General features: G+C 39.0%; 1 protein-coding gene across 1 annotated transcript in view; it reads right to left on the reverse strand.

Moving 5' to 3' along the window:
- The window catches only part of LOC125233375 (sodium-independent sulfate anion transporter-like), a 59,702-nt gene that overhangs the window by 18,507 nt on the left and 15,497 nt on the right, over positions 1–25,698 (reverse strand). Inside the window, exons 2-3 of the mRNA XM_048139368.1 lie at positions 14,506–14,664; positions 9,027–9,293 (exon numbers count right to left, since the gene is read on the reverse strand). Coding sequence (XP_047995325.1) covers positions 9,027–9,293; positions 14,506–14,664 — 426 coding nt within the window. The remainder of the gene's footprint in view (positions 1–9,026; positions 9,294–14,505; positions 14,665–25,698) is intronic.

Genomic DNA, 25,698 nt, shown 5'->3' on the forward strand with positions numbered 1-25,698 from the left:
TCTTTCTAACCCCCCTTTTCCCTAAAATGCATGGGAGTGGAGGTTTGTATGAAGCATTCCGCCATTTTCGAATTTAACGCGAGTGAAGCCACGGGAAAAAGATAGTTACACTGTATAATAAAGATAGTTACAAGTATTAATAATAATTTACAGCCTTCAGAGTATCTTCAGGCCCTACTGTGGTTCCCTGAATTCAATTAAATTCAAATGATATCGTGACTGATTGATCACGAATACAATTTAACCAAGTGACAAAGCCTTCGTGATGAAAGTATCTAGCAATATGCAAATGGTACTCTTCCTAGTAATGGTATTGATTCATCATCATCATCATTTCAGCCATTAATCGCCCACTGCTGAGCATAGGCCTCCCTTCGTGTACGCCACTTATCCCGGTCCTGGGCTAATCTCATCCAGAAGTGCCCCGCAGTTTTTCGAATATCGTCCACCCAACGAAGCAACGGATGCCAGGCGCTTCTTACATCCGATAGCGGCCACCATGCGGTCAACATATTAGTCCACCTGCCATCACTCTGCCTGGCAACATGCCCCGTCCAATTCCATTTGAGTTTGGAAATGACGTCACCCACGTCCCGCACCTTGGTGCGGCGTCGGATCTCGATTTCCTCACTCGATCTTGAAGGAGGTGTTGATTAATATTAATAAACTTTGCTTGGTAGTACATAAGACTACATTATCCTTTCAGCGCTAAGTATTCTTACGGAGAGAACTTTCCATTGCTTACAACATACACGAACACCCGGACTTTTCCGCATACCACCCAGGCGCGATCAAAACGCAGCCTGGCTCTGTCGCACCGCTATAGACGAGCGATAAGGAAAGCTAGCTACCATACCTTTAGGAAGTCAGATAGATATGGTCACCAACAAATGAAGTTCATCCAAACTTCTATAGCCTGACAAAAAGAGTAAAAAATAATAGGGGCGACACCGTCTTTGTGGCACTGGCCCATAGCCGAATGGCATTTCTGCGACGCGAAACGAGAACGAAACGCCTTGGAAGGTAGTTTGGCTCTGTCGCGCCAATACGCAAGAGCGATAGAGATAGATATGTACTAGTGTTTCGTTTCGTGAGCGTTTGTGCCATTCGGCTACGCACGCTGGTCCCACTGCGAGCTAGTAAACTATGAGCTATCGACTATAAAATCGAACAAAAGATAATCACTCCCGTGTAAATAAAAGAGACACGGCGATGTTTATAGTTACTCGCCCAGCGGTGAGCTATCAATATCGCCGTGTCTCTTTTATTTGCACGGGAGTGCTTATCTTTTGTTCGTTTTTATAGCCGATAGCTCATAGTTTACTAGCTGTAAGTAAAGTAGTGCCTGTAAGTAAACCGTTTTGCATGTGGCAACTATTGACCACACCTCGGACACTGATCAAATACCTTATATATGAAAGAGGCGCGTTCCTAGCACACATTCTAAAGTCGTGTAGGTGAACGCGTACCATGCTTGTATGAGTGAGATATGACAGGTTGACTGTTCGCGTTTTTGACAGGCGGTAACTGTCAAGTAACCGAGAGGGGGTGGGCGGCACTTTCAGCGGGGAGCGGAAGTGGCCATACTGTACGATAGTACTCTTTATTATACCGTGCTATTGAGTCACTTTTGTATGAGAGAAAAAAATGTTTAATTTGTTTCTACTCTTTTTTGCCAAGCTGTATTTTTAAACCCCGACGCAAAACGCAACGGGGTGTTATAAGTTTGACGTGTCTGTCTGTCGGTCTGTCTGTCCGTCTGTCTGTCTGTTTGTCTGTCTGTGTGTCTGTCTGTAGGATCGTAGCCTCCGAACCGATGAACCGATTTAGATTTAGTTTTTTTTTTGTCTGAAAGCTGAGTTAGTCGGGAGTGTTCTTAGCCATGTTTCATGAAAATCGGTCTACTATGTCGCGGTCGGGGGTTTTTCAAAATTTTAACTTTGTGGTTATTATTTCAACTTACATAATGTATAAGTAATTTCAGGCCATGTATTCACCTGCATACACGAGACAATTCCAGGAAACCGCAAATCGACTACAATTCTACATAAACAGTTTGTTTTCCTAAAGAACTAAGTACTTTACATTACCTACTGCACACGGAAATAAAAGAAACTAAGTGTTCTACATTGAGTTTGATGGCAGTAGCACAGAGCGTGGAAGGGCATTTCCAGAATTTGGGACCCCCCAATTAGCGAAAGTTGTTAACAAAAATTTAACTCACTGTCAGTTTTGTGACGATAATTAAGCATGAAACAATAAAAATATTATTTTTGTGTTAATTACATAAACTTTAAGCGATAATCTACATTCAGAGTGTGAAAAGTGTAAATTTTTAGACAGATTTCATGCTTAATTGTCGACACAAAACTGATAGTGAGTTAATTTTTGTTAACAACTTTTGCTAATTGGGGAGACCCAAATTCTGAAACTGCCCAGAAATGTTACTTTTCAGTACAGATGGTGATTTTTGCCCGCACCTTTGCGTAAGTGCGTTTTCACATTATCCGATCCGATATCGGATGTCGGACCGATATCCCATATATTTCCGCCATCGTTAATTTTTTCCTTTGAAATTCTTCCGACTTCCGATATCGGATCGGATAATGTGAAAACGCACTAAAGTGGTAAATTTCTTGTCAGGTCAAAACTTCAGAGGCCCATCACTTGTAGGTAAAAGGTATAAGTACTGACTTTCACCACACCAACTGGTAAAGACGATCTTGATTCTTCAAAAACGGATGAAAACATTTATTTATTAAACATTTTTGAGGGGATACCCCCATTTGCCAGAATTTCATTTGCCATAATTTTATTTGCCATCCTATTCAACAATCATAATATTGTTTCTCATAACATCTTATGCCATAATCATTGTTTACTATATTAATCTAGTGCCAGAAACTTTGTTTCCCATAAAGTCAGTTTCCATAATGTCATTCGTCAGAATCATCGAAATCTGTAATTACCACATTCCATACCATCATTTGTCATACAAATTAGCGTCCAGAAAAGTCAATTTCCATAATGTGCTTTAGCAGAATCGAAAACTACTATAATAGGTACTAGAAGGACTAGAGAATGAAACTGCTATCAGAAAGTAGGTTAGGTTAGGTTAGAACTGTGACCCCCTGGAAAATGAAACTGCTATCAGAAAGTAGGTTAGGTTAGGTTAGAACTGTGAACCTCTGGAAAAGGAAACTGCTTGAAAAGTAGGTTAGGTTAGGTTAGAACTGTGACCCCCGGAAAATGAAAATACTATCAGACAGTAGGTTAGGTTAGGTTAGAACTGCGACCCCTGGAAAATGAAACTTCTATCAGAAAGTAGGTTAGGTTAGGTTAGAACTGTGACCCCTGGAGAATGAAACTGCTGGAAAAGTAGGTTAGGTTAGAACTGTGACCCCTGGAAAATGAAACTGCTATCAGAAAGTAGGTTAGGTTAGGTAATAATATGGGCAACAATTAATATGGCAATAATTGCTTATGGCGTTTGAATATTCTATGAAACCATATTATTGCACTTAATAATATGGCTAACAAATAGTATGGCATTGTATGATTATGGAAGGTAATATTCGGACAAACAACGAGTATGTCATATGATTTTTATGGTAAACAAATCATTCGGGCAAATGAAATTCAGGCAAGTTAGATTCGGGCAAATGAATATTATGTTAAATGACTGTCGGGCAAACAATAGACAACCATTTTTGAGAGATTTAGTTTATATTTTCGTTGTTTTGGTGTGGCGAAAAATGTGTTTCACTCGATTGTAAAATTTGTTCCTACGTGCCTTGAAACCCTCGCGACGCTCAAGGTTCCACTTTTTGAACCACTCGCTACAAACCTAGCTCAGACAGACTGTTATTGTTACTGATGTTATATAAGTATTATACTCGAAGCTCATTTCTTTCACACCAATTTCTACGTAACTACGAGCGATATTCCCAATAATAAGGTGAAATGTGAGTGTTTAGTAAACGTCCCACTTTGTCGGATAACATTAAGACGAGATTTACTAGGATCTTTATATTAATAAACTGGCAAAGCGGCGTTATAACAATCGACCAAGTAGAACGTTTTTCCGTGCACACTCACAAATAGTTCGATGCAAATCGGCGTGAAGGTCTCGTTAATTTACCGTAATCTTATAAAAACGAAATAACCGGACAAGTAGACAAACGAAATCAATTAAAGTATTTAATATACATTAAGCTAGTCTATTTGACTTGGTCGGGTAATATGACAGTATTTTGTCGGTCAATGCGAAGGCTGGCGGTGGTGACGTCACAGTGAAACAGATGCTGTGACGTCATGGTAAAAAATATTCACAGATCAACTTAATTCATAAGTAACCAAAACTACTAGTACTAGAGAATTTTCGACGTGTACCACGACGGTCGAGGTGGTGTAGCGGTAAGCACGTCAGCCGCAATAGCTGGAGACCCGGGTTCCATTCCCGGCTTCGCCACGAGTGTCACCGCCCTCGCTTTAAATATATATATTTGCTCTCTTGTAACTCAATGTACTGTTTTCACCCGAGACACCCAAATGCCAACAAAGCGTACCTAATAGTGTTCATTAACATATTATTTTAAACGATTAGTCACGTTTATTAACGGTTTTCCTAAACATGTCGAAACGGCACAAGAAACAATACCACAACCGGCAAAACAACTTTCCAAAGTTTGTGTTCACATTGGAAAGTTTATCACTTTGACACTAGCAACAGGAAGACAGACGGAACGACAGACGGAAAGGCGCGAAATTCTTCTATAGACGATAAAACTTCGCCTCCTACATTTTCAATACTTTTTAGGTGTTATTACAGATACATATCACATCATCGTCACATGATGATTATGATGTGTGTGCGTGTGTGTGTGTGTGTGTGTGTGTGTGTGTGTGTGTGTAAGATGATCTGTATTATGATGGGAGATATCTAAAGGGGAAATAGGTAGCACATTACCGTTATCTAGTTTGCGTAGGGAACAACGACATCTATCGTATAATTTGTACAACCAAGTACTTTTTTTTATACCACGTCGGTGGCAAACAGGTATACGGCCCGCCTGATGGAAAGCGGTCACAGTATAAACCTATGGACACCTGCAACTCAAGGGGTGTCACATGCGCGTTGCCGACTCATTAGAAACTTGTACACTCCTTTTTTGAAGAACCTCATACTGTAGTTCATCGGGAATACCTCGACAGGGAGCTCATTCCACAGCCGGAGCGTTCGTGGGAGGAAATTCCTCTGAAACCGCACGGGGCGCGACCATTTAGGTTGCAAGGTGTGTGGATGAGCGCCCTGTCGATGGCGAGCGGTGCGATACCTATGCTATTTTTGTTCAAATGTTCAGGCCTTTTAAGATTTAGTTGTATGCTTATAGTCTTAGATTTGTAATTACAAACATTTTCTCATGAAAATAAAAGTAAATAGGTACCTAGTCCATTTTTAGAAAAAAAAATTCTACTCTATGGTAAAGGAGACGCGGAGACACGGTTACGAAGGAGACATGACAATAAACTGTAGAGAATCGTTTGTTGCCTTTGAATCCAAGTCCTTTTCAAAAGACTACAAAAGAATGTTTTTTGTCTGGCGGATAAGGTCGCAAAATAGTTTAGGATGACACTGAAGTGTGTGTTATTTAGAATCAAGCTATTTAATCTCGAGAAGGGTCAGATATTATACCAAAGTGTGTTGTGTCCACGTTCGCTACAAAAAAATCTTTGACTTCTACTCGTACTTGGATTGAAAGATATCAAAGATCTCTTGATAAAAAAAAAAACACTAAATTCGCTTATAAATAAAAAGGTCATATTTTGTTTCAATATCCGTTAAAATAAATCAAAAATCGTGAAGCCATAGTATAAACACGTATAAATTAAATAGCATTCGTATGCTTTAATAAAAATTCAATAGATGGCGTTGTGTCGTCGTTCAGAAATCCTACATCGCGCTGTTAAGATTTTTCTTGCTTTGATGACGCTGGGTGCGTCACTTTTGAACACTGATACATTTTTGGATGTATTAGTTACTGACTATTATTAGGTACAACCTGATATAGTATATTTTTATAACTGGACGACCACTTAAACTACTCAAAATAGTTTAAGTGGTCGTGGAAAATTTATTTGTCTATATGACCACTAGGCTTGTGCCGTTTCGTTCGTTGATCGGAGCGCTCCGATCTCGTTCAATCGCTCCCACATCGATTTAAACTTCCCGTAGATCGATGCTCCCACGAACTAGTTCGCTCTTTTAGGTCTTTTGCTCATTTAGTTCAGACAGACCAGTGTGACCACTGCGGTCGGAAAGATTAGAACGAATGGGACCAAATAGTGTCAAAATGATATGAATAGTCAACAGATAGTAACATTCCGGGCCGAAAGGTTGTAAGTAACCGAAGTTTAATATAAAAACTAGACTTTTTTTGTTGCTCTGCTAAGTAGCTCTCGCTTTCGGTCGGTGCAGTCACACACTCGTTCTTGATCCAAACCGCTCGCGCTCGCCGATCCTATACTGAACAAAATGAGCAAAGACCGATTCTCAGAGCACGGAAAGCATCGATTTAAACTTCCCAAGATACACTATCACCTACAAATTCGACACTCAAAAGTGTCCGATCGCTTAGTTGCAAATGCGTGCGTCTAGTTGACAAACGAAAACTTCGCAATGTAGTAAAAACTACTTTAATTTTTTTACAAAAACAACGTTATTTCTTAGTACTTAAAGTTCAATTTCAAATGCAAGCAATTGGCGGTTATGACATTAATTAATGTGATCATCGCGAAAGCCATAAAATTTTATGACCGCAGATCGCAGGTGTGCATATTTTTAAACAAATCTACGTCTTATTGCAACCAACATAAGTTTAATTTCGTTCGCGCTGCAACAATCTAAACGCCATTTTAAAATTGGGAACGAGGATGGACAGAGGCATCATGGGAGTCGCGCTATGAGATGAAAGGCGAGAATGAGGAAATTTGCGGTATTTTTGCGAAAAACTGTTTAAAAAATATATATATATAAATATATATATATATATATGTGTGTGTGTGTGTATGTATGTATATAAATAAATATTGGGGACACCTTACACAGATCAACTTAGCCCCAAACTAAGCAAAGCTTGTACTATGGGTACTAAGCGACGATATACATACTTAAATAGATAAATACATACTTATATACATAGGATACATCCATGACTCAGGAACAAATATCTGTGCTCATCACACAAATAAATGCCCTTACCGGGATTCGAACCCAGGACCGCGGCTTAGCAGGTAGGGTCACTACCGACTGAGCCAGACCGGTCGTCTAATATATATAACATATGTGTGTGTGCGTGTAGTGAGTGTATGTGTAGCGATTATGTGAAGGTAAACAGTTGAGGGATTGTATGTGGTGTGTGTGAGGGATGGTGCACTTGGAGAATATGAATTAAGTAGCTATTAAAACAAATAAGAATCGAATGATGACATTAATTTATTATTCTACGTAATTTCTTTCAAAGCTTTGTGTGGGTAAATCTTCTCTCCGCTCCTCAGCTATAATCTTGCACCATTTTTCCCTTTCAACGTCTTGTTTTGGGAATCTGGAATAAAAACCTTTTTTATTACTTAAAAACGAATTTGCTATTCCCGGGTTGTTTCTTTTTATAATTAAAGTAATTTATAAGATATGTATTAATATTATTGAATTGAAATCATTTATTTTATTTTCATTCAGACTTATTGGTCCATAATAATAAATAAATACATACATTATTACTATGAAATAGGCTTCTTTTACAAAAAATATAAATTAGCGACTCCATCATTCCATTTTTAACTATGTTCCACTTCATCCATCTTTTGTCGCCGTCCGCTCATTACTAGTATAGCGCGAGAGAAAGAGACAAACTGCGTAAGACCAAATCAAGGAATTTACTTTAATTATTCTAGAAAATAAATGTTTTTAGTAAGTTAGGAAGCCATTTTGGCCACAAATGCATAACATTATAAAATTATTAACAATTACTTACCGGAAATACGATACGTCATCCTTTTTTAACGTATATAAGGTGTTATTTTTGCACTTTTTTACGGAGCACTTAGGCATGTTGCCGACACGGCGGATGAAGCGCTACTGACCGCCCAATTGTGCTTAGAACATTTTCAAGCACAATTTGCTGCGGACACATTCTAAGCCGTGATGGTGCATCTAGGTAGTTTAGATCGATGACGGAAAGATTCAGTTCATTTCGGTCATTGATGGGATTTTATTCCTAACAGTTCATAGTTCGTGAACGACACAAGCCTAATGACCACTGCAAAACCAAATGTCGCAATCCAAAGTGTCGCAGAAATCGACCCAAAAGCTGGGCAAGGAATGAGCGAAGAACCATAGCGAGAGCTTTCCACGATTCGATTCAGTTGGAAAGCAGAATGGGCATTTTGTCCCATGAATGTATACTAGGGTGGAGCGAATTTAAAAAATTTGGAAATATGCAATTGAATACCACTCAAAGAATGCCTAATTTTATGTAGATTCCGAGAAAAATAACAAAAAAAATCTAGCTGTATACTTTTGGCCCTCTACCATTGATTTAATAAAAAAATATCGATATTTTTTTGTACAATATACTAGTAAATGTATATCTTTTGCTCTCGTGATAGTAAAGACTGACAGGCAGCACTATACAAATAAATTGGTCTCTCGTGCTAGTAAAAACTAACAAAGCCTGGTTGTCGTACCCAAGCTACTTGTTTTGGTGTTGTCGCTTGTCGCATCTTTGGCTCTCGTGCTAATAAAGAGTGGTAGATGACAGCACTATATTGTGCTACTTGTCTTGTTGTCGCTTGTCGCATCTTTGGCTCTCGTGCTAATAAAGAGTGGTAGATGACAGCACTATATTGTGCTACTTGTCTTGTTGTTGTCGCTTGTCGCATCTTTGGCTCTCGTGCTAATTGGTAGACGACAGCACTATATTATGTTCTCGCGCTAGTAAAGACTGCCAGAGCCTGGCCTGACTCACCCAGCTGCAGGATCCCCATGGCCAGCTCCACGCATCCGGACAGGAACGCCAGCAGCACGGCGAACTCCGGCCCCAAGCCGTGCAGGTTCTCCCTCGTCAGGATGGCCGCTATGGCCGTCGGCCCGATGGCCGAGTCCTTGACGGACCCGAACACTGTGTACACGAAGCAGGCCATGAAGGAGGAGTAGAGGCCGTATTGTGGAGGGAGGCCGGCCACTCCGGCGTACGCGATGGCTTGCGGGATCACCGTCAGGCCCACGGTTATACCTGGAAACAAAAACGATCGTGAGCTGCAGTAAAATCGCCGTCACGTCAATAGAAATTGACAACAATGTAAACAAACCATTCTATAAAATATCAATATTCTAGCACAATTTTATTATTTTAAGGGTGAAGGATCATAATGTGAGATGAATTGATTAAATAACACATGGATTTAGCCAGTATCTGATGAGTTAGAATGGAAATTAAGGACATTTTGACTACAAGGTTTGCTTACATTGTTCACAAGTTCTATTGACGGCGACTTTAGGTACTACGGTAAACCTATTGGAACCTTAGGCCAGTGTGGAACTGTCATAGTGACGTTATAAATCAGATTGTAAGAAATCTCTTACTGCTAGTCAATTTGACATGGTTGTAAAGTGGCCTAGGGTTCCAATTGGTTGACTGTACGGTAGCCTGTATGGGGGCTCTCCCATATAGGCTAAACCTCGTTTTAAACGTTAAAAGTTTTCAGATTATCGCGAATGCCGACCTTGGCTATGTTTAGAGTGTTTAGGGCTATCTTTTTCCGATTGGACCTGACTAATGCCGAGACGATAAGTATGTACAGCCGGTCTAAGATACTAAAATTAAGAATATCACCCCCCATTCCTCCTGTGGGTATCGTAGAAGACTGTGCAATACGATATGGGTTATATTATGACGTGGGCAATGGCTTAGCTTATCACTGCAATATCGCACTGAAACTTGAGCACTTTCATGTACTCTGCTTACCCTATTTGGGAATACAGGCGCTACTTTATAGACGTTCGTATGTATGTATGAAGGTACAGATACACTGAGAGAAATTTGGATTGTGAATTTAACAAGTTCGACTTGTTGCGGTTTATCCGTTTGAATCAGCCAAACGTATGTTTTTAAAACAATATGTGTCAGGTTGTTTTTATAAAATCGCCTTGTTGATTCAAATATATTGCCGATTCAAATGACAAGTAGCTTGTTGTTTGAACCAAAGAGCACGTAGGCGCTATTTTAACCAAAAAACTTGTTGAACGAACATGAAAACTGGTCGTATTTTTTCTCAGTGTATTTACATAACTTCTATCCCATGTCCTATTTTATTTATTGACCTCTTCTTTGTTCTTTTTCAGTCAAAATCATTGTATTTCTTGCTATTGTGGCTCATGTCGGTAACAATGGCCGCGAAGCTTCCGTTATCGGATTGGTAATCCGATACGTTATTCAATTTAGACGGGCATTCAGAATTAGCAACGAATTCGACACGATACGTGGCGAATCGCATAGCGCGATAATTTGATTGAATTTAAGCTGCCTAATTATAATTATAGCTTGAAATAAAACTATGAAAACGGATGAATGAATTATGAAAAAAAAAATTCAAACGAATTATAACGCATATAAGTCAAGTGCAAAAATACGTATCGATTTTATCCGCTCAAAAATATGTACCGAGACCTTACTCCGCCGACATAAAGTGCTATGGGACATATTTTTGATAAGTTGTACGCACCCATATTTTTACACTTGACTGTACAGCGGGACACTTGAGAGAGGGGGACAATTTTGAACTGATCGAATTATTTTCATGTTTTGCACTATTAACTTGAGCTCCATATGTATCAACTGAAAATGCGTGCCATATATGACCACTGACCAGTGGACACTCTATTTAATAATGCAAAAGATGTAAAAAAAAACAAGTAGTTGTGCCCCCCCCCCCCCACTCATAACTGCCCCGCTGCACCTTAATGAATTTATTAACGCATTTCGACGTTTCTCCTAGTTTATACCTACATCACCTACCTGTTTTTACATGGGTGTTTGACGTTCATGTTGTTCTGTAACATTTATTGACAAGATTAAGAATGAAAGTGACATCCACTGGGTCACTGTCGAGCACTGGTACCTTTACAGTCTCATTTAGTACTTTTACAACTTTTACGTCATCTTCACAAACATAAAAACAAGTAGGAAATCAGCGTGGCGAAGTTTTTAAACCTACAAATCACAAAAGGCCTATTTTAGCCGCAACTTCACGTCAGTTACGCCCTTCTGCGCACAGAGGGCGCTGTCACTACGGAGTGGACACAATTGACTGTTCCGCGGTTCGCTGCGTGCTGCACCCACTGCAGTTTTTGTGTTCTTCACATATCGTTTGAATATATTATGCTGTTAGAATCAAGCGCGGATCCAGCTTCGTGCCCAGGGGGGGGTCACGTGGTAAAGGTCCGGGGCCCCAGGGGGGGGGTCACGTGGTCTATTTGTATGGCCAACCTAGGCTCCAGGGGGGGGTCATGACCCCCATGACCCCCCCCCCCTGGATCCGCGCATGGTTAGAATCGGACCGTGCTAAATAGTGACCTATTTGTTGCAAAGGCCAAGTGTGACATTGTCACAAAATTAATGGCTTAATAAATTTCCAAACTTTTACGTAGAGAAGAGAAGGACTAGCATTTTAATGAATTAAATAAATATTATATAAGACAATAAATATTATTTGACGACCGGTCTGACTCAGTCGGTAGTGACCCTGCCTGTTAAGCCGCGGTCCTGGGTTCGAATCCCGGTAAGGGCATTTATTTGTGTGATGAGCACAGATATTTTTTCCCGAGTCATGGATGTTTTCTATGTATATAAGTATGTATTTATCTATTTAAGTATGTATATCGTCGCTTAGCACCCATAGTACAAGCTTTGCTTAGTTTGGGGCTAAGTTGATCTGTGTAAGGTGTCCCCAATATTTATTTTATTTATTTATATATGGACCAAGCGGCCTAGCTGAAATGACAATTGTTGGTGCTAGACGCCGATCGAAATGCAGTCTGTCTCTGTCGCACCAATACGGAAGAGTGATAGAGATAGATAGCTATTTTGGGAAGTGTTTTTGGATTTGGCTTTGGCTACGTACCCATGGTAGCCGAAGAGCTGACGGCTTCCAAGCAAAACGTATCAGTATTGCGATTCAGCGAAAAAATCTTACCAGCATACTCGGTACAATGCCTTAGACATTTTTGAAGAGAACTATCGTCACTACTTTTAAAAAATCTCGTATCTCACGCTGTTCCTCAAAGTTAAAACGCAGTAAGTCTATATGCATTCCATACATACTTACTACAATTTTCTTTTCAATGACAGACGAAGATACAAGTTTTTTTTAAAAGTAGTGACGCTATTATTTTTAACCCCAGACGCAAAAACGACGGGGTGTTATAAGTTTGACGTGTCTGTCTCTGTGTGTGTCTGTCTGTTTGTGTGCCTGTCTGCGTGTGTCTGTGGCATCGTAGCTCCCGAACGGATTAACCGATTTGGATTTAGTTTTTTTTGTCTGAAAGCTGAGTAAGTCGGGAGTGTTCTTAGCCATGTTTTATGAAAATCGGTCTACTATGTCGCGGTCGGGGGTTTTTTCAAAATTTTAATTTTGTGGTTAGGTTATCGATAAAATCGGTATTAATTTAGTTTGTAGGTACCTATAACATACATTATTTTTTTACTAGGAATTTTAGGATTAGTGTTATTTTTGATAGATGTAGATATTTTTCATAACTTTGATAATTTTGACACTCAAATACGATAATCCACTTCCTCTCTCTGTCGGCCTTGGATTCCCGCCACATTTCGCACATACTCATAACCAAGGTGTAATATTATTGCACCGATGAATTGATGATACTACGGTAGTTAATCATCAGTGTTTTGAATATTAGCATAGCCTAAAAATAACTAACTGTAACATATTACAGGAGATTCTTACACAGATTGCCTGAGACCTAGGGTAAACTCGCCTCATTCGGTGACACGCCTAATTCGGTGATACAAGCTTTGAAGCACTATTCCGAAAGACGATTTATGGTTGTACATATCACCGAATTAGGCGTGTCACCGAATAAGGCGAGTTTACCCATACGGTAACCTCAAGAAGGCTTGTGTTGTGGGCACCTGGGCACCCAGACAAAGCTGTAATACTAATATAAATTAAATACATTAGGTAACATCCATGACTCAAAAACAAAGATGCTCGTCACACAAATAAATGCCCTTACCGGGATTTGAACCCGAGACCATCGGCTTAGCAGGCTGGGTCACTACCCACTAGGCCAGACCGGTTTTGACCTGTGCACAGTTAGCCTGGCTCGATTCTAGGTATATTTGTGTATCGATTTCACGGATGAAGTGCTGACTTTATTGAATCAAGTGGCATGAAATTGCACCTACATACCGTTCTGTTCAGGTCACGGAGATATTCAGTGTTTTTAGAATGTTTTCAGTAAAAACTAAGATAAGAAGCTGATGAAAACCTAATTAAAAAGAGCCAAATAAGTAACTTAGGAGAATTGAAAATAAATTGCAAATTTTATGTATAACATTAATGAAATTAAGCAGATTTTGTTACTTGCAATAAATATTTTTATCCGATATATCTTTCCATGGCGGCGGCAACCATTCCAGTATGGGCAACCTTTTACATATTGTATAATTACTTTATAATCATCTAGCTTCTTATGTAAGAATAGGGTTAAATACAAGACCGATTCACTACTTACTTAAATAGGAGCAGATTAGATTTAGATTCATTACTTTCTAGAATACAGCCACTCAACTAATAACCTTCGGCATGTAGTTTAAATATAGTTATAATAATCCTGTTCAATTATTTATGTGAGAAACAGGGTTAAATACAAAACCCATTCACTATTTACCTAAATAAGGGTAGATTCGAGATAGATTAATGAGGAGGCACTATTAACAATCGCTGGGAGGCACACTGACATTTTATCCCGCCATGTGGCGCCTGTGCAAGTGTTTAGGCATGTCACTGTCATTCATATGTGTGAGAGAAAAAAATCATATAATCTTCTCGCTCTCACGTATGAAATTCTTTATCTGTGCAATGCAAGTGCAATGGACTAATAGGGTGGCGCCATCTGTCATAACCTTTGAGTGTGCTTCCTCATTACCTATCGGCGATAAGATCCGATATTCCTTTCCGTAGACAATTCCAGTATGGGCAACCTTATACACAATGCGTCATGAACCTCCATAAGTGGGGTACACACTACATGAATTCACTAGCCGTCTATAAGGGCCGATATTCCTTTCCGTATAGAATACTGCGGCAACCATTCGAGTATGGGCAACCTTCTGCGTAAAGTTTTAGCGGAGCAGAGCGCTCGGACCCGCCGTGTTACCAACCAACTTCTTACGAGGCAGACAAGATCTTAGATTCATTACTCACCAGCTATAAGGTCCGATATTCCTTTCCGTATAGAATACTGCGGCAACCATTCGAGTATGGGCAACCTTCTGCGTAAAGTTTTGGCTGAACAGAGCGCACGCGCGCGCCGCGCGGCGCCGCGCCGCCAGCCGCCATTGGATGAGGGGAACACGTTGGATTCTGAAAAACAAGAAAACGTTATGAACTAAGGTCACATTTCGGACACTGGCGATCAAATATACGAAAGAGACGCGCTCCTACGCACACAGTCTAAGCTCGTGTAGGTGAATGCGTACCATGCTTGCAGTGAGATATGACGGATTAACTGGTCTCGTTTTTGACAGGCGGTAACTGTAAGGTAACCGAGAGCGGGTGGCGGCACTTTCAGCGGGGAGCGGAGAGCGGCAGTGGCCAATTGGCCATACTATACGATAGTACATTTTATTATACATACTGTGCTGAGGTAGAAGTCATAACCACGGATTAACATAAATCGTATAATTCACGATGACGCGCAGATTATTTAAATCAACATATGTATAAGTCTGAGGTATCTTTACGTGTTTTTAATAAATGTAAACAATATCTACCCTCAAAAGCTCTTAAGCGATTTGAGGGAAATGAAAAGATTACACGATCTGTAACCTTTTTCATGAGAACGTCGCTCATAATGTTTGATTTATCGTTCCGTTATCATGCAACTTGTGTAAATTGACGCTATTTAAACGCTCGTGCGCACATTAAGCGTTGGTAATAATTTATGTAATGTAGTCTTACTAATTAGGTAAGATTTAATAATGCAGGAAACACGCAAAACGTCTGTTTGACGCCTTTGGCCTAAACAGTAGTACCTAATATCTAGTTCCAGGCTGTACATCCGTATACTTATTTAAATAATAAATTGTCTCACGGAAGTTTAACATACATATATTTAGTTTAACATACATATACATAGATAAATATAGTTAGCTGAGATTCCCACTCAGAATAGTAAGAAAGATGATGTATGAATGAAAGACTTGTATGAAGCATAAAAGTGCGAGAAGAATAACAGCGAGAACTGGAATGAATGAACACTAGATAGAAAAAGACTCCGATAATGTTGGAGGAACAAGTATTAAAAAAAAAAAACATACATATATTATATAGAATAAGAATAGTTTATTGCCATATACCGACTTTCTTAAATTATAAAGAACTAGCTTTTGCTCGCTTCGATCGCGTTAAATTCGAAAATTGCGGAATACTCCATACAAACTTCCACCCCCCATTTTAGCAAAGAGGGGGGTTAGAAAGAGCCAAAAAGTAGCCTATGTCACTCTCCATCCCTTCAACTATCTCCACTTAAAAAATCACGCCAATTCGTCGCTCCGTTTTGCCGTGAAAGACGGACAAACAAACAGAACCACATGCTTTCGCATTTATAATATTAGTATGGATTAAGTATGGATTAAATGATGACATGAATTCATCATACATGTTTTCACGAAGAACGCAATGTAGGAAGTAACTTGTTAATGGTCAGTACCACGGATGATGTAAACTAAACCTTTATCACTAATTGTTATCAACATCTTCAAGTACTTAGACCTAACAGTCTGTGACTTCCTTCCTTTGTCTTGGACATCTAAATGGATTTCATAATGGGAATCAAATAATGATGCCAATAATTATGTTAATTAGGGAGTCTTTATCACGGTTAACAAATGGCCAATTATTGTGCCGTAGTGTCAATGATTTTGACATTTTTGACTTCAAGATTGCCGTGACCTAAGCGTCCGGTCGGTACTTTGTTGTAGACACGTCAAGGTACGATTAAATTGAATCAATTTTATAAATACAATCTTTTACAGTAATTGTGACGCAGGCTTTACCTACCTAAATAATTATGCCACAAACACAGCGATTGAAGTTAGTCACATCGCACGATCTTATAAACTAGAGGACTTCTCGTTAAGCCCATAAAGATGTCGCCAAAGACGCCTATCAGATTGGTTTCCGTAGGGAGAGCAGAAACCAGCCGGTCCGTACCAGTACTGATTTGTCCCACATGTCTCTCCGTTCCGAGTGTCCGCCATATTTGTGATTCATGAGACGTAGGATGTAGGGAACGGAAGCAAAGACACATATTGATGAGTGCTTTCGATCTTGATAACATACTGCTGACCTGCCGTGATTTTGCTTAACATTCCCCGCTTACTGTAATGTAACGTTGATAACTACTTACTAACTGTAATGTTGATAAGAATCAATGCACACCATGACAATGCATCGCCCATAAGGTGCTGGGGATTGGGGAAGCGAAAGTAGGATCTTACATCTGCGTTGTGTGTGTATGTAAGTATGCTATGCTACGCGCTCTTAATAGGTCAGATTGAGAAATTCAACATAAATATGTTTTTTCTTTGTAAATAAACTTAGAAGCCGAACTCAATTGAAAACAAGAACACTCCCGACTAACTCTGCTTTCAGACAAAAAAAAAAACTAAATCTAAATCGGGATCTACGATGCCACTGATAGACACACACACAGGCAGACAGACAAACAGACAGACACACACAGACAGACACACACAGACAGACACGTCAAACTTATAACACCCCGTCGTTTTTGCGTCGGGGGTTAAAAATCATTGGCATTGTGTCCTAAAAGATATTTATGCTTTATTAACTTATTACAAGGACCTAATTAATTCGTCGTACGTCAATCAATTGACAATTACCAATCTGTTATCACTAATTAAACAATCATGCAGTAATAACGTGCAAATACGTCTGTTTACCTTCTCGCCATTAATCCACGTAATTATTCTTTTATCCTACACTCCAATTTTCCGCGGCTCACAAAGTCGAGCACCTCGTGCCATTGTTTCGTCGACACGACTCGTATCATATTATATTTGTCACTTGAAAGTTGAAACCAAAGTTAATACATAAGTACCTAAATATAGTTAGTCAACCAAATCACGGCACTAAAAGCGGGAAATTAAAATTTTCTATGGGAATGAAACCTTCGCCCCTAATACCTACATTTTTGATGATTCCGCCAGCGTCAAGATTTAGGAAGGCAGGCGTTTTATGCAGACAATTGGCCGGTGAACCCTACATTTTTCAAATTTGACGCCTTTTTTAATTGTGGGTACTCACTCAGACAACGATATAATTATATGTATAATACGGTTCCCCTTGTTTTGGCATAATTTTACAATCGAGAATTCTTTTTGGCATAATCTATATTGGCATAATTCACCTTTCGCATAATCTGTTATGGCATAGTATAGTTACGCATAATTTGTCTAGGCATATTTTTGTTTGTCCGAATATATTTCATGCATAAAGGTTATTAGCCGAATGGTTTTTATGCATAAATTATTTCTGCATATCATGGTTTAGTGGAAATTTACTACGCAGAATTTTTATCATAGGTAATACTACTATATTAATGTTGCAGTTCTAACCTAATCTAACCGAAATTCTTGACAAAATGTTTTATTTGTTAAGGTCGCAGTTCTAACCTAACCAAACCGACTCTCTTAACAGCATTTAGTATGGGTGGATATTCTGATTTTAAGAAATATGCCAAATACAATTATGCGAATTAATTTTGTTCATAAAAACAATCGGCGTAAACAGAATTATGCGAACTTATTTTCGGGCAATGTGTTATTCGTATTATTTTCGATTATGACAAATAAGTTTTCTGCCAAATTAACATTCGGCGAAAATCGATTATGCGAAGTCTGTTATGCGAAAATCGTTTCGGACAACTGAAGTTATGCTAAATAGAGGGAACCCGTATAATACATTTATACCACCACCAGGGGCGGCTCACTCCGCGATTCTATCGCCGCGCTACAAGTACATCCTGGCGGCCGCGAGTTCGCGGCCCAATCAGGGGTGGCGCGCGTTCTCACGGAATGCACGTTCGCACTTTCTATTGTTACTTTCCGTCGCGAGTTTTTTTAAGGTTCATATACGATGTCCGCGTGTCGAAATGGCTAAAAATACTTAGTTAAATAGACACCATGAATAAAATAAATACCATAGGTCATTCTTACACATATCTGCTACTGATTAAGTCCCACGGAAAAGTTCAATAAGGCTTGTAATGTTGGAAGTTGAACAAAAATATATAAATACAGTATATATACCTAGAAAGTACCCAAGACTTGAATATAATAGTATAACATTTTAATGTGAGTATTAATTCGTTTTAATCCATAGGTAACCCTACCGCCGGACGCCGCGCACGTGCGGCTCGTTTCTTTGTGAGAATTTTGTAGGTATTTAAAAAGGCGGCATTTCGTGAACATCAAAGCAGTGGGCCTTCTGTACTTGTACTATTATATATTCTGTGCCACCACCTAATTATCTTTTAGACTTTTAGATTGTCAAAACTGATGTTCGAAAAGTTTTAACTTTTTTTTGGTCTTTGATTTTGACAATAAGCTTCTATATGAATTATCTTTGATTGAAACTGTTGGTGCAATTATGAGTCATGACTCATGAGGGAAAATTTCAAACATAAACATTGTTATGTTAAAAAATTGAGTGTTGTAATGTGGGAAAAAATGTCGATTCTGATAACAAGGTGACTATAGTGTACCATTTTACTTACATGTTAATCAAAATAACATAATATGTGTGAGAAAATATGACAATTGGATTCCGCAAAGGTAAACTGAAATTCCTTTGAATCGAGGAGATACATTGATAGTTGACTTTATATTATAAGTAAATATAAACATTTCAAGCCTTATTTTTAACCCCCGACGCAAAAACGACGGGGTGTTATAAGTTTGACGTGACTGTCTGTCTGTTTGTCTGTTAGTCTGTCTGTCTGTCTGTGTGTGTGTCTGTCGGTGGCATCGTAGGTCCCGAACGGATGAACCGATTTAGATTTAGTTTGTTTTTGTCTGAAAGCTGAGTTAGTCGGGAGTGTTCTTAGCCATGTTTCATGAAAATCGGTCTACTATGTCGCGGTCGGGGGTTTTTTTTTCAAAATTTTAATTTTGTGGTTAGGTTATCTTGTAATATATTTCTGACCGGTACGTAGCCGAACCAGGGGCGGCTCACTCCGCGATTCTATCGCCGCGCTACAAGTACATGTCAGCGGCTGCGAGTTCGCGGCCCATTCATTGGCGACGACCTTCGCGCGGCGCAATAAAATTCAATGTTGGCTGCTCGCGTGCGGTCCGTTTGTTAATGTAGGTAAGAATTTAGAATGGCGGCATTTTGTGAACATCAAAGGAGTGAGCCTTCTGTACTTGTACTATTATATATTCTGTGGCCGAACGGCACAAACGCTCACGAAACGAAACGCTCGTAGATATCTATCTCTATCGCTCTTGCGTATTAGCGTCTCTGAGGCAGCGTTCCCACTCAGGCGACGCATGTCTCGCGGCGCGGAACGGACGTCTCCGCCACGCCGCCTGAATGTAATTCAAAAAACGTCTCCTTAGTACATTTTGTATAGGAAGGACGTAAGACGCGCCCCAGGCGGTGCGGCGGCACCCGTTCGTACCGCACCGCGAGACATGCGTCGCCTGAGTAGGGACGCTGCCTGATATCTAAGAGCGTTTCGTGAGCGTTTGTGCATTCGGCTACGCACGCTGGCTTTACATACAGTCTCTTTCTTCCATATGGTTTGGGTGACCCGACTCACACTTGGCCGGTTTATACGAATTCATAAATATTTAGAATATTTTACAATACCTATACATCTCGTTCTTGTTATCTTTTGTGTTAATTGAGGTTAAATATTATACAGTTACAACTCTTCCCTTATTTATTCCTCTACTTATGCCCGTATAAATTTACACACTGTATATCCTACCCAGAAATAATAAATAATACCCAGAATTGCTACTCGCCCACATATTTGATTAAGCTGACTGAGCTCGTAAATAAGAGTTCTAGCACTAAAATAGATAAGAAGATGATGAATTGATCTTGGCCGTCAAAATGTTACGACGGACATAAAGTATAGTGCGAATTGATCATTCGCGGAAATAATACGCCCAGTTGTAATAAGTAGGCGATTACAGCGTGGGGGGCTGTTCAAAAACATTCAGTACCATGAATTTGTGACGTTACCGTAATTTGGGGTGAATTGGGCCAAAACTGACTTTCAAACCTCGATAATTAAGATCGATAAAACGACGGGTTGTTATAAGTTTGACGTGTCTCTCTGTTTGTGTTTGTGTGTGTCTGTGGCATCGTAGCTCCAGAACCGATGAGCTGATTTAGTTTTTTTTTGTTTGAAAGCTGGATTAGTCGAGTGGTAAAGCCCTGTTTGGTCGAAATCGGTCCATAGTGGTCCATAGTGGTCCATAGTGGACTACTTATTCCATCTCACCTCCCATTCGTCTCTTCTCTCCCCATTCATAAACCAACTAACCAATAATCCCAAATTATGAATACACGTTACTCACGTTAGTGCGTTTTCACATTATCCGATCCGATATCGGATGTAGGACCGATATCCAATACATTTAAGCCGTCATCTTTGATTTCTGTCTTTGAAATCCTTTCTACATCCGATATCGGATCGGATAATGAGAAAACGTGAATAGTTAATTAAGATAACAAAAGAGTTATTTCATCTATAAACAATATAGCCTATATCTTGAAATGAATTCAGAGCGAAACTTCAATTACGATTTTAACCACGTGTTGTGAAAATAAATTACTGGAAATGTATTAATAGCAAATAACGTATGTATTATAGATTCTATACTGATTGAAAAACACTTCGAGCAATCTTCGACTATTTAAGGCACCAAAAGCGAGTAACCGATGACCATCCGCGATAAAATAGTTATTTGTTATACAAGGGGGCAAAGTTGTATTTTAACGCCGAGTGTGGAATTGAAAAACGAGCAAGTGAAAGGTTCAACTATAGAATCCTGAACTTGCGAGTTTTTTAACACACGAAAAGTAAAATACATTTGCACCCGAGTGTAACACAAAACTCTTCCCCTCACTATAGCGAGGAAACTACAACGCAAAAAATGCGTTTATCACTGCTTCCAGTAGTTCCACAGGTGGTAAATCATCTTTATTACTAGATTCACCTACTTTTATCAATTTTAAAGCAGTTAATTTGACTTTATTCAAGGTCAAATTACTTTACTCCCTAGTGGATAAAATGCGTTTTTACCCGCTGGTATTAAAGGACAAAACACGTGTTTCCGAGCTAGTGAGGGGAAAAATAACATAAGATACTCCCTAAATAAAAGAGAGAGCGAGCGATTTACAAAAAGTTACATATATCACGGCTAAATCCCACCCCAGATAGACTGGGTAAGGGTAGGACAAAGAAGAAGAGACATATATATGTATATATCACGGCTTAAGTAACCCCCAGGGAAAGCACCTTTCTTCTAAATCTGTGTATGACCATAAATTAAATATAACAAGATCATACCATCCTATACATTAAAATGCGACCGCCTAAGACCGCGCTTACACTCCACCACACATAGATGGCGCCACAAAAAAATGTCTTGTAGCTTTCGATTATACTTGTAGATGGCGTTAAGTGTCACTTTTGACATAGATTTACGGCTCGGAATTGACACTTAATGCCAATCTATAAATAATCGGTGGCAACAAGGCATTTTTTGTGGCGCCATCTATGTGTGGTGGAGTGTAAGCGCGTTCGTAGGCGGTCGCATTTTAATGTATGGGATGGTATGATCTTGTTATATTTAATTTATGGTATGACCCAATAGAAACACATTCCAATGGGTTGCCACCGCAAAAAGCGCCCTAAAAACAATAGAACGAATAGGAAGGTGCACTCCGTTGCCTACCTTGACCAAGCAATTACTGAAAAAAACTAATTAGCAATTACCTTTCCAAGTAAGGAAATTGAAATGACGTAAAAAGTTTGGGACCTGTGGCGAATTTGATCTTTCTATGGCAGATGAGACGGTTCCTTTGCGTTTTTTAGGCGTTTCCGGAGCGCGAAATCCTATCTGGGCATTCCACGAGAATGTCGCTTAAGACATGAAATTCTTCTAATACTTCTGAAGACGCTAAGAAAGCGAAATTGTGTCCGACAATGTTTCATGGCATTGGTTAACAAATTGGCAGTATTTTCTCGAGCTTTACGGATTTGATTGAAATATCTGCCATACAAGGCAAAAGCATGTCAGAGGGGCAACTTATAAAAAGGTTGCTATAAACTATTTTTTTTATTTATTTAAGGGTTCCGTCTGACAAGTAGTAGTAGTAGTAATACACTTTATTGTACAAAGATAAGAACACACACAGTAAAGAAAAAAAGAACACACACATCATTTGTACAAAGGCGAACTTATCCCATTAAGGGATTTCTTCCAGTTAACCTTAGAGCAGTTAAAGGAGAATTGGAGATGGTAGACGTTCCTAAGCTAAACCTATACCTAACCTACAAACTACAGCAATATAGACGTTATATCATATAAATAAATACGTTATACATAATTATAATACAGTTTTATGACTACCCTACATACATACACAATCTACCTAACCGCAAACATCTTTTAGATTAAGATGCGTCCGAAAGCCATAACTTTTTTAAATTCGATTTTAGCGATGCGACCGATTGACACTGTCGAAGGGGAGGTGGCAATGAATTCCATAATTTGACAGAGTAAACAGTAAAGGACTTGTCATAGGATCTATGTTTGTGAGGTGGGATAGACAGGGTGAGATCTGCACTGGAACGAAGGCGGTGCCCGCTGCCGTCTGCTAAAAATTTAAATCTCTCAGAGAGATAAGGGGGAGAGGAAGGAGAGAAAAGAACATTAAACAGAAGGGAAAGAACATGTATGACAATTTGCTTTCCAAAAGGGTTCCATGGGAAAATAAGTTTGAGAACCGCTGCTCTAAATAGTTTACATACAAGTTTTTGTACTGGAACGTCCGATTAATCCGTTAAACTAAAATTGAGATGACTAGCCACTATCGAGGTCAAAAATAATCACGTTTTTTGATTTGTAGTCTGCCTCTTTCGCACTCGTGGGATGGTTATATACCTACGTAACGTAACAGCTTCTCTTTCACACACTTCAGGTATTTGAAATGCAGAGGTCTGCGGTTATACCTCGCTAAGTTTGCTGCAAGTATGGCAGCCCTGCCACTATAAGTGTCATATTAAATGTCAAACTTCTATGAAAGTACATACATACAATCACGCCTGTTTCCCAGAGGAGTAGGCAGAGATCACGGATTTCCATTTACTACGACCCTGACAAACCGCTTTCGCTTCACACACTTCTATGGAAGTACCTATGACGTTTATTAAATTTAACCCCTACAGCAGGGTTAGCACATGATTGCCGCGAGAGTATGTCGCCGCGAGATAGACTACCCGTCCTTATGTCCCTACCCGGCCATCATGTGCTAGGCCTACAGTAGGCCTAGCACATGATTGCCGAGAGAGTATGTCGCCGCGAGATAGATGCCACGTCTTCTTCTAACTGTATTAATGACATAAGGACGGGTAGTCTATCTCGCGGCGACATACTCCCGCGGCCATCATGTGCTAGGCCTACAGGCAGTTCAAGATAGGTCAATGAAATGTGTGTCGTGTGAATATCTATCAAAAATATTTTGACTCGGATATCGAGAAAGTGTAAAATAACATAAACCTTAGAGGTACATATATTGATACCTATGTATTCACCTCTAAGCATTATTGCTCATATTTTTAATAAAAATGTTACATAACATAACAAACGTGTTATAAAATTGTTATTGGACTGCGAAGTTATGAATAGAATAATAAAATAATTTGTGATCGGTCGGTAGACAAGGTGACCTTTCGTATTTTAGTATTTTTTTTCATTTTACGTAATTTAATTTATTATAAAATGGAATAATAGTTATTTGTTATACAAGGGGGCAAAGTTGTATTTTAACGCCGAGTGTGGAATTGGAAAACGAGCAAGTGAAAGGATTCTATAGTTGAACCACGAGCGAAGCGAGTGGTTCGAGAATAAAATCCTGAACTTGCGAGTTTTTTAACACACGAGAAGTAAAATACATTTGCACCCGAGTGTAACACAAAACTTTTCCCCTAGGAAACTACAACGCAAAAAATGCGTTTATCACTGCTTCCAGTAGTTCCACAGGTGGTAAATCATCTTTATTACTAGATTCACCTACTTTTATCAACTTTAAAGCAGTTAATTTGACTTTATTCAAGGTCAAATTACTTTACCCACTAGTGGATAAAATGCGTTTTTACTCGCTGGTATTGAAGGACAAAACACGTGTTTCCGAGCTAGTGAGGGGAAAAAATATTTTGACTCGGATATCGAGAAAGTGTAAAATAACATAAACCTTAGAGGTAGGTACATATATTGATACCTATGTATTCACCTCTAAGCATTATTGCTCATATTTTTAATAAAAATGTTACATAACATAACAAACGTGTTATAAAATTGTTATTGGACTGCGAAGTTATGAATAGAATAATAAAATAATTTGTGATCGGTCGGTAGACAAGGTGACCTTTCGTATTTTAGTATTTTTTTTTCATTTTACGTAATTTAATTTATTATAAAATGGAATAAAACAAAATATTCGTGACGAGTTAAAAATAATTTCAGAAATCTTTCCTCGCGTGGGTGTCGTAGAAGTCGACGTTGGGCCTTTTGGGGATAGAACTAGATGGCGCTGTTTCGCTACCTGGAAGTGGCAAAAATCATATTTTCCCCAAATATGCGTGTTTTTATTTTTTGTAAGAACAAATGACATATTTCTTTATTTTAATATCGTGATAATATCACGTAAATAGACATTTTGAAAAAAAAAATGTTGGCATAATCAGTGTAGTTATGATAGTATTTAATAGGTGGCGCTAAAAAATTAAAGTACGATTCTTAGTATAAAGATTGTCAATCCTATCCTATCCATCTTTGGTTATTCAGATATTTTCGAACATTATTATGTTTCACTGATACTGACGTTTAAAAACAGGTATGTATTTAGATACGCTAGCGTTATTATTTCGCGGCGAATTATCACAATTATTTGCTGACTTCCTGATTGCCATCCACATTGTCAAAATTGGATCATTTTTCGTGTAATTTTGACGATATTTAAGTACTTCAATTTCGTCGTTGACTGCTTTGTGAGAATCAGTGAGAACTTAAATTTAGGTAAGTACATCTATTGCCTGCTAGATGGTGCTGTAATAAAATATGGCCTTGA

The sequence above is a fragment of the Leguminivora glycinivorella genome, chromosome 14 (genome assembly GCF_023078275.1).
Source record: "Leguminivora glycinivorella isolate SPB_JAAS2020 chromosome 14, LegGlyc_1.1, whole genome shotgun sequence".
Lineage (NCBI taxonomy): Eukaryota > Metazoa > Arthropoda > Insecta > Lepidoptera > Tortricidae > Leguminivora > Leguminivora glycinivorella.